Below are 10384 nucleotides of genomic sequence, written 5' to 3'. Positions count from 1 at the left end.
TGACGCTGTGTGAAGCCCTTAGATCCCCTTTAATGTTTTATTTTATTATTATTTGAATGTTATGTGGATTAAAATAACAAATGACGACACACACACGCTCAGTTCACTCATACACACTGGCAGGGGAGCGGTTGTGTGATGAGGAGCGGCTGCAGATTCCCTGGTGAATAATTCAGGTGCATTAAGTGGACAGAGCTCCTGTGCCTGTGGCTTCAGCTGAGGAAAAATAAATCAGTGCTTTCCAACAAGGGGGTCAGGGGTAAATCTGTGGGGGGGGGGGGGGGGGGGGGGGCAGAATATTAATAAAAGGATATAAGAGATTAGGGGAGAAAAACATATTTGTGTTTTTTGCAGATTATGTTCCCGGGCGACACGGTGGTACAGTGGTACAGTGGTACAGTGGTTAGGTTCTGGGGCCTTTCTGTTTGATCCCAGAACACGTCCATGTTGGGGTTGGGTTATTTGGAAACTGTAGAAACTGGAGGTGGAACGTGGATGGTTGTTGAACTTTGACGATCCGGTTATTTTGAACTATGACTTATTATTTTATTGCGAAACACGAAACACTGGAGTAATTACCTCCTTCAAACCTCTGTTGACTGAGACGATGTGAAAGGAAACTGGATTTACTTGATTCAGTTGAATAATTTTATTAGAGTAATAACACTTATAAAAGTTATAGTAAGAAGAATAGCACCTTAATACATTATCTTAAATATCTACAAATATTACTACATAATCACAGGTATAACATTCTGTGTCATTAATACACATGTGATATTTGGGTTAGAGAGCCAAAAAGCAACAACTTTCCACGACTTATGTTGTTTTCTAATATTCGCTGCATGAAAACACTCATTGCCCCAAACAGAATATTATATTTGATTATGTGAAAACAAGGTGATTTGACAGACGAGAATGAATCATTCATTATTCTGCGTGAGGTGGATTTCTGTTTCCGCTGATCTCGGACTCCCGGACTCGCTTCTGCCACAAATACACATTTTCATCGCGGCTGTTTGACAACGATGGCTCGGTCGTGCTCGAGGAACTTCTCTCTCGTCGTTGCTCTTTGACCCCGGAGAACCAACCCTCTCTGCGGCAGTGGAGACTCTTTTGCTGAACAGTGGTTCTGTTCAAGCGGAACTCATTTGCTGCCTCATTGAAACGCCATTATAACCAAGATGGAGTGAAATGAACTCTTATGGACGCGCTCCGCCGCTGACTCAACCAGTCTTTCTTAAATTTGATTTCTATCTTGTTCATATTCTCCTCACTACCCCCAGCTCCACCTTTACACGTGCACACCGTGACTTCAGACATGCTAGTCGTTATCGGAGCCGGGGCCTCGACTCCTGCTCTCAAATAAACACACAAGAGCACTTAGGCCAGATGGGCTTCAGGGCCATGAAGGACAGGACAGAGCAGGTTCAGGCTTTACACAGAAAGAGCTGAGACGATTGAACGAAGGGGAATAAAGAGCGTGATCCAGGGAATGGAAAACCTCTCTGATCGCGCCACACTGTTTTCTTCCTGATGTTAAACCTGCCACAGCAATAAAAGAGAAAACACATTTCATGTATTTTGTTTACGAACACGGAGCTGAGGTAAATGAAACGGGACACACAGCTGTATCCGTGCCGACATGCCCGGGGTCCATGATGCCTCCGTGTTGAGATGGAAACCAGTCGACCCACAGGTCATCAATGTTGTATGTTTCAGGCTTTTAAGTATTGAGCAGAGCCCCCCCCCCCCCCGTGAGACTTCTAAGGAGATTGGTTCTGTCAGACCAGCAGCAGGAAAGCATCTCATAATGTGATCTCAGCAAGAGCAGGGCTTTATTATTTAGAGACAACAAACTTGTCTGTGAGTGTGTGAGAGTGTGTGTGCGTGTGTGTGTGTGTGTATGTGTGTGTGTGTGTGTGCGTGTTTCAGGAGCTGACATCAGGACAGTGAACATGAGAGAGCTCACTTCAGGCGTCCTACACACTAAGTTCTGGGTCGTGGAAACACATTTACATCGGCAGTGCCAACATGGACTGGAGGTCCCTCACACAGGTAGACACACACAAATACACACACACCCACACAAACACAAACACACAGGTTGATTGCTAGTTGTAAACATCAATTTTATTATAGTTGTAATATTTTGGTATCTCGTGTTGAACACTTAAGTCAGTGATTGAGAGTAAGTGAATGTTGTGGTGTGTTGGCGTCCAGGTGAGGGAGCTCGGCATGGTCGTCTACAACTGCAGCTGTTTGGCCGAAGACTTGAGTAAGACCATTGATGCCTATTGGTTCCTGGGGGAGAGTCAGTCGATCCCATCGCCGTGGCCAATCAGCTTCTCCACCCTCTACCACAAGGACACGCCTCTGCAGCTGATCAACACTGACTCTGGCTTTTCTTTGAGGTGAGCTGCTGTGTTCAGGGGACAGGAGGGAGGTAGAGATCCCAGGTTGTTCGGTTTGGTCCGTGGAGCTGATCAAAGATCAACTTTGCAAACTGGTGCAGGAGCGAGACGGAGAGACATGTCACATCAACTCCACAATCATGGACTTCTACAATGTGACAGATGTTCATACGAATGGGCTTCTCTCAATCTGTAATGGAAACAGGTGGGAAGTTATAATGTAGCTTGTTTGTCTGTGTGGGATGTGTCACTGTTTTCCATTTACAGACAATTAAAATGTTTATTTTACTGATATGATATATATCTAACTTTGCATGAATATTGTCATAAAATGAGATGTGTTTATAGGAAAGATCTTTGCAGCGGTTTGTACTGGATAGTGAATCATTGTGTTTATTTTGACCCAAAGAACGAGTGACCTACCTGTGGAACGTGTAGAGCCGACAGGAGTCTCTGGAGACAGGAACATCATCACAAAGCAGCGTTGGCACACTCCAAGAAGAAATCTACAAGTGGGCGATATTGTAATGGACGCTGATGTACTGCTGCCCAGAGGTGATTGAGACTTGCCAGGGTTTTAGAGACAGTCAGTGGTAAAGATGGGCTTGTGAGGAAGGTGAAAATCACAGTGGGAAATAAGAACTTGAATGTAAAGGGTAAACGCTCTGGTAAACTTTCTGTGTTGGAACTTTCAGTGCAGAAGTTAGTTCTGCTGTTAGAAGCTACTTGAGCTATGTTTCCAAAATGCACTGATATAGTAGATGATCAATTATTTGTTGTTATCGTCATTCGATTACAAACACTCATAAAGTGTAACTAACCCAACATGTGTTATTGTTTATATCGCCAGAAGTGTCTTCTGTTATTTATCGTGAAATGTTCCATGCTTTTATATTGAAATGGTTCAGGTAGAGTCGCGGGCATCCTGTGACGAAGGAAACTTCTCAAAGGAAAATGTTTATGTTTTTAGCGACCCTCTGAAGAAGCACAAGTTCTTACGGTGTCCACGGTTGTTTTAAGGTATTTTACGGTGTTTAAGGTGTTATAAGGACGGCTCAAATAAACAACCAGAACATCAGTTTAATTCTGTTTTCCATTTACAGTTAATTAAAATGTTTAATGTTAATGAGATAGAACTTTTTCTAACAAGTGATCTCAATGTGCATACTGTAAATCTGCTGTAATTTGAACCAATACTAACAGTGTTGGCAGGATTGTACTGATATGATATATATCTAACTTTGCATGGATATTGTCGTAAAATGAGATAGTGTTTTTAGGAAAGATCTTAGCAGCGGTTTGTACTGGATAGTGAAAGTTTGTGTTTATTTTTTATTGAAGTATAAGCTAAAGTACATATATCATGGTGAATCAGAATGTTAGTCACAAAATGTTAAAATAAATCTTTTTTTAATAATTATTTTAATAAATCAAGTAAAATGTATGTAAAGAGTAACAAAATATGACTATATACTACATTTAATTTACTGCTAAATTAAATGTACTCATCTGCAACCTTTATTTCTAAATGCTAGGGTGAATGTAACTTGTTTTAAATAATAATCATATTTTATTTGAAAAGTCCAGTAACAATGGAAACTTCCTTACTAGTAGCTGTAGGCATATCCCTTGTAAATAAAGCACCATTGGGGTTCTGTATTAATTGCACTTTAACAAATATTTGACTTATGCACATAAATAGCAGCACTTCACACTTTCATAACATTATTGGTGCTTTATTAGCAGGATTTGCACAGAACAATTTCAACTTTGAATAGCACACCTCCAATCAGGTAATCGACTGCATTAGAGTATATTAATTGTAAATAGGATGTTTCAAGTGCTTTATAAAATGGTGTCTCAAAAATGTAGCACACGGAGCATGAATCCTTTGATGCTGAACCTTTAATAAACAACGCCAGTCTTTTAGTGACAGTGTCAGTGGCTATAGACCAAAGGAATCTTTATGTCTTGAGACGTCTCTCTCTCTCTCTCTCTCTCAGAATAGAGACATTTCCAAAAACCTTTTTTTACATTGAGATTCGACGAAGATTCATCCTTAACTCTGAGGTTATTTAATATAATGGAGAAAGGAGAAGGAAAGAATCAATTTCCGGCAGTGAGAGCGATGCTCACCGAGCGGCTCACGGCGGCGGAGGAGGAGATCCTCGCGGGGCTTGAGGAAACCTTTGCAGAGTATGAAGACAGAGAGGAGCGGTCCCAGCGGGAGATCAGCCGCCAGAGGAGGCTGCTCGATGACGTGATGAAGGACATAGATCAGCTGCAAAGATCAGGTCAGTCCCTAGAAGAACTGCTCACAGGCTAACATTAGCTAGCATCAGCCTGAGCAGAGGAGTTAATACGTCACTTCCTGTCTCTGTCTGCTGCACCTGGCTGCTCCACCTGTCACCTGAATAATGAGGAGGATTGGATGCTGTTGTGAACAAGTCTGTGCAGACAACCTGCTGCTGTGTTGCTCGTGTCTGAAACAGAAAGTCTGGAAACATTTCTCTGAGTTTTACCCACAGATCTTGTCTGAAAGCAGCTTAACCAACTAACTAGCTTCCCCTCGCCCTGGCCTCCAAATAACAATTGTTTATTTGACCTCAAACTGTAAACGACCTCAACATCTCTACTTCCTGAATGTTATCGTTCAAAAATCACAACAGTTGACATTAAAGGACACATCACAAGTTTTTCAAAACACTTCAGGAAACTCTGAAATGATAAACGTGTGTATTTGTGTTACAGTGTGTCTTGCAGATGTACAGGTTCCCACTGAGCAGCCGCAGTGGAGCCCCCTTGTGGACCGGGAGAACCCAGAGCCCCCCCACATTAAAGAGGAACAGGAGGAACCCTGGACCAATCAGGATGGACAGCAGCTTCAAGGACTGGAGGAGGCTGATATCAAGTTCACATTGACTCCTGTCGCTGTGAAGAGTGAAGAAGCTGAAGAGAAACTTAAATCGTCAAAGCTTCATCCGAGTGAGATGAAGGAGAACAGAGCTGAACCAGCAAGGAACTCAGGTCCTGATGGACATTTACAACCAGGTACTGAGGACAAGTCTGAGGACTCTTCTGAGACTGAAGACAGTGAGGATTGGATGGAGACCAGGGAACCTCAGACTGGTTTAAATGCAAGAAATAACAAACAGCTTCTAAGTGATATTGGATGTAAGACAGAAAAGCATTTGTTCAGTTGCTCTGAGTGTGGTAAAAGATTTAACCAAAGGGGCCATCTAAAGAAACATATGAGGATTCATACATGAGAGAAACCCTTTGTCGTACATTATATTGGACGACAAAGCTCTGGAGCAGTCACGTGCCCCAGCAGCTGATTCACAACCGAGGCTTTCCATTTACAATATGACAAACTGGTCCCTGCTCCACCAGTGTTGTCTCACACCACTGTCACTGGTTTAACCTCCACTATCAGAGCCTCCACATTTTCTAGTTCAGAGTCGTTACAAGGATCCAAAGTAGAAAATGTTCATCTGTGTCCGGGGAGTTTTCTGCATTGTCCTGGGAGCGTTTACACACGTGGAGCCATCAGCTCCGAGCCTGTTTCCTTCTGCTGCAATAAATGGTTTAATGATCACGAGACTGTTCCTGACTGAACTTTTATAAAAGAGATATTCCATGTTATTCCATTTTAAATACATCTGACATTGTGAGTAATTGAGTGTGTGTTGATGGCGACCGTGACATCTTCTATCATCTAAGAATTAAATCTACAACTCAATGAACTTTAAAGAAGTGAAAAGGAGATAAACTGAACATTATGTCTGCACTCAGCAGAACTCAGCTATTACTATTAATATCCTTATGGAACCTGGTGCTGTCAATCACAGTTCTCCAGCCTCCATATATGTTTCCCCTCGAGCCTCCATGTGCGCAGCAGTGGAGGAGGAGGCAGACATGGCGGCGGCGCAGCCTCGTCTCACCTCTGCTGCTCCTCTGGAGGAGCTTCTCTCTGAACGAGTCCAGCTCGGAACGTTCGATTCCACGTGTCGACACGGACGGTTTTTATTTCTTCCTGATGGTCGGTGCGTCAAAACTTTCTGTGAATGAAGCAAAGTTTCCAGACTGAGCCTCGAACCAGCGGCTGCTTCAACGGGATGAAGGTACAGACACATATTTACATTTAATCCAGGACAATATATAGAAATATTCATTTTCCATAGTCTGAATATTAGTTTTGAACCTGTCTCCAATCTCCAATCGTGTGTATTTATTGTGCATTAACGCACCAGTGAGTCCTGCTGTTCCATATAAGGCTGAAACTCACCACTGACCTTCATCTATTATTAGACCTGAAGTTCAGAGACATAACAGACACATGTTATATCAAGTGAGTTCAAATATAAACTGATAATCAAAGTTTTAAAGTTTATTGGTTGGTTATTATCAATCCTCCACATGTGGTCCTGCATGCTGCGGTTTTATTATGAGGAGAAAATACTTTATTATGTATTATGTGTGTACTAATAATGTTTATTTCTGTTCTCTTATATGTGTTTTGTTATAATAACGTGTTTCCTCTGTGTTGTTGCAGAGATCCTCTCTCAAGCTGCTGCCTCTGCACTTTCAGCGGCTCAGCTCGGATTAAACCCGGCTGCTGCTGCTCAGTGTTCGGCTGCTCCGCTCGCTCACCAGCCTCCGAGCTCCAGGTACAAACACATGTTCCCTCAGAACCACATGAAAACTGTCTCCTGACAAAAATCTTCTTTTGCCATTTGAACCTTTTCACCTCCAGTAGAATCATCGTGGTTTGACCTCTTAGAGTTTGTCTCTCTTTGTAAATTGCTTTGCTGCATCTCTGCACTTTGGTTTTATTAATCAATCAAGACACAAATTAACTAATCAATCAATCAGTGCTACTTCTACTTTTGCAATAAAGTAACTAACGTTTGTATTTCTGGCCACATTATGACGTGTTTTAATAACCCTGCCTGGTTACTTGGCCCATGTGCTGTTGCAGTAGCAGACTTCTAACACTTGTGTGCAGCACTGCAGCAGGTTTAACAGAACTCTGCTCTCACCTCTCTCAGCTGCTACTCCTCTCTGGGGAAGAAGGGGGGGGGGGGGGGGGGCGGCTGGACACTTCTCAGTTTCCAGCATTTTCTGCATGAAAATTCCAATAAAACCATCAACAATATTAAGCTTTTAAGTGCTATCCCTATAGATATATGTTATAAATATACATGGGCTATACCATGACACACACACACACACACACACACACACACACACACACACTGAGGTATCTCCTGCACTCCCAAGTATCTAAACTATTTAGTGTCTTCAGGGGTAATCAGCACAGCCCGATTCAAGAAGTTATTTCTGTGTCCAGCCAACTGATAAGATAAATATGAGTTAAAATGTGGCTTCAAGGAAAATATGATCCATTATGGAAAGGGAAATCTAAATAAAGGAAATAGGGACACTGCCATTTTAAAAGGAAGATCTCCTCTAAAATGGATATGTGCTGATTTCACTAATATGTCACCACAACCTGCCTCTTCAAATTTAAAAACCCTAAACATGACAAAGACATGACGGAGGCACAAAGAGAAAGCAGATGGAACGGCCTCGTGCTGCAGAGTGTCGTCAGTCTGAAGAGAGGAGTGGGATGGACCCCATGTCCCTCAGCTAACTGCACTTTAATTAACACCGTGTCCTCTCTGTGGACTCGCGTGCTGACGAGGGTGCAAACAGTAACTGGTGGAGACTCGACCCTCGACTCGGCCGGTTCTCATCGTACCTGCCTGGTTTGTGGGGGGGGGGGGTTCCACTACACAGTCAGAGCTGATTGGACGACACGTGACTTACTTATTAAGTTTCAGATTTGATTTGGGTTCAGGGGAACTGTCGGGCCTTGTGCTCCACTGAGTGTGATTCTTGTTGATTAAATTCAGAAGAGCAGCATTTTACTGTCAAGTTGTGATACAAGCCCCTGAAGCTGAGGTATTTAATTAATGACTCATTATAAAATGATGAATCCGTGACATTAACAGCTTATTAGCACAACTGGTTTATTAGAAAGTGACTGTGTGGTCTGGGAATTTAACACAAAACAACTTTCAGACTGTTTGTGTCTCATTCTGCACGAAACAAACCAAAAGTCCAAACTCAAGTTAAAACTCAAACTGGAACACGAGAGTGAGGAGCTCAGGGACAATCCACACACATGTGTAAAGAGTCTGTGTATTTATTGTATTTATTTATTATGTAATTCATATATTATTCAATCATATAGTTAACACAACAAACTGCAAATCATAGAATAAGTCACAAATGTCTTTCAAAAGGTCATTAACAGTAAATTATGACTCAGGGACAGAACCTTGTCTGTTTGTAACAGCGTTGATATATATGTATATATCTGTTTACTATATATAACTTGAGGTCCCCCCCCCCCCCCCCCTCTCTCTCAGGGATGGTCGATGTCGATCAAACGCCTCAGCAGCCGGGAGGAGGAGACATGTCATCACAGCCGCTCACGGTGGATTCACCGCTTCACGATGTTTGGTGGAGAACTAGTTCATCCTGATGTCATCATGTTTGCTTTTATCTTGTTTTCTTTATCTTAAATGTGATTATACTTGAGTTGTGTTTCAAAGACATGTATGTCAAACATTAAAGCACCTTTTTTACTTTCATACAACCTGGGTCTTGGTGTCATTGGTATTTCCATGAAGCGATGAAGTTTCACACTGTTTGATGTCTGTGACGAAGGAAGTAAAGGTTCAGCTCTGTCTCAGATCTCAGTTCCTCCTCTCGTCTACTCAGGCTCCTGAATGTGATCAACCGATTAAGATGGTTTCTCAGTTCTCTCCCCTGTGATTAGATTAAATGTGAATGTCCTGTCTCGCTGGGTCGCCTCTCACACACACACTGTGCTGGTTTGGCGAAGAAAGAGAAAGTTCACTCGTCCATGTGTTGATATGTACACACACTGATGAGATAGTCCTTCTCTTCTTCTGTCTTTCTGTCAATCCATCCATCGGTCCAGCCATCCCTGTCTGCGTGGAATATTCAGAGTTACCTGGACACCTTCCTCCAATGCAGGTCAGGATGAACAACTTGTCTCACTCTATATGTGGAGCCGCTCAGCCTCCATTTAAGCAGCAGTTTTAACAGGATTATTTTTTGGTTGTATTATTTTTTTACCTATACTGGAATATGTGTAACTTTTACTGGACCTCATCTGTTTGGATGTAGAGCAGCACTCTCACCTGCAGTGACAGGAGGAGGCTTTGTTCCACTCGTGGTTTGAGATGTGTTGAATATAAACTCAAGTTGTTCTTCAAGGCATCATATTTTGTTAACAGTGGTTATTTAACTCAGGTTGATCAGATGGAGCAGAAATTCAAGTTAATAAGCCCAGAATATATCCTCCCCTTGCAGACCGTAACACACACACACACACACACACACACACACACACACAGCCTGTTCCAGTTTCCTGGCCCATTTACACTCTGATGGCTGAGGTCTGGTGGCAACTTTTGTCCGACTTGAACCGAGCTGCTCATCCTCCTGAATCACACCCTCCCCCTTCCCCACTCTCTTTATCCTGCCCTTCTTTCTATCCTGACGTCCCTCCCTCCCAGAAACATCATTTACAAGGATCGTGCACAGTCCGTCCATGACGTGTCTCTGAGACGAGGCCTCACTTGTAGCTTAATGATCACGATGAGGGAAAAATCATTCTGATTCCCAGCGATGTGCCGACAGATAACCTCCCCTCCCTCACCCTCCATCCCTCCCTCACCCTCCATCCCTCCCTCACCCTCCATCCCTCCCCTATCTGACCCAGCCCCGGTTCCAGGCGTCCAGTCCTCCCCCATATCTAAATCCGGGCTTTGTGCGCGAGCTGGAAAGCAACAATGAGCATGTTAGCTGACACAGTGCTGGCTGCCTGATCTGCGCTGACAGCATCTCTCCCTCACACTTCTGCCTGCCTC

At 43.0% G+C, this 10384-nt stretch overlaps 2 protein-coding genes and 1 long non-coding RNA gene across 4 annotated transcripts; all 3 read left to right on the top strand.

Annotated features, from left to right (window-relative positions):
* Window positions 1-386: 386 nt before the first annotated feature.
* LOC133951398 (5'-3' exonuclease PLD3-like) lies at window positions 387-3217 on the top strand. Of its 2 annotated transcripts, XM_062385324.1 has the most exons (4): window positions 387-2058; window positions 2224-2278; window positions 2415-2619; window positions 2824-3217. In XM_062385324.1, exons 1-4 carry the CDS (start codon window positions 2035-2037, stop codon window positions 2975-2977), a joined length of 438 nt encoding a protein of 145 aa, XP_062241308.1. In that variant the 5' UTR covers window positions 387-2034; the 3' UTR covers window positions 2978-3217. The 2 variants fall into 2 exon arrangements, with proteins under 2 accessions (XP_062241308.1, XP_062241309.1); XM_062385325.1 differs by lacking the exon at window positions 2415-2619 and having other exon boundaries at window positions 2224-2414.
* A 707-nt stretch (window positions 3218-3924) lies between these two features.
* On the top strand, window positions 3925-5985 carry LOC133952119 (zinc finger and SCAN domain-containing protein 12-like). The gene is made up of 2 exons (XM_062386409.1): window positions 3925-4708; window positions 5166-5985. The coding sequence occupies exons 1-2, from the start codon at window positions 4498-4500 to the stop codon at window positions 5681-5683; spliced, it is 729 nt and encodes a 242-aa protein (XP_062242393.1). The 5' UTR covers window positions 3925-4497; the 3' UTR covers window positions 5684-5985.
* Window positions 5986-6308: 323 nt separating this feature from the next.
* Window positions 6309-9081, top strand: LOC133951369 (uncharacterized). The gene is made up of 3 exons (XR_009920448.1): window positions 6309-6538; window positions 6970-7084; window positions 8852-9081. It is a non-coding gene; the product is annotated as an uncharacterized LOC133951369 (long non-coding RNA).
* Window positions 9082-10384: the final 1303 nt, after the last annotated feature.

The sequence above is a fragment of the Platichthys flesus genome, chromosome 4, assembly GCF_949316205.1.
Source record: "Platichthys flesus chromosome 4, fPlaFle2.1, whole genome shotgun sequence".
Classification (NCBI taxonomy): domain Eukaryota; kingdom Metazoa; phylum Chordata; class Actinopteri; order Pleuronectiformes; family Pleuronectidae; genus Platichthys; species Platichthys flesus.
The sequence above is the reverse complement of the archived record's forward strand: the minus strand, read 5'-3'. Positions and strand labels throughout refer to the sequence as shown.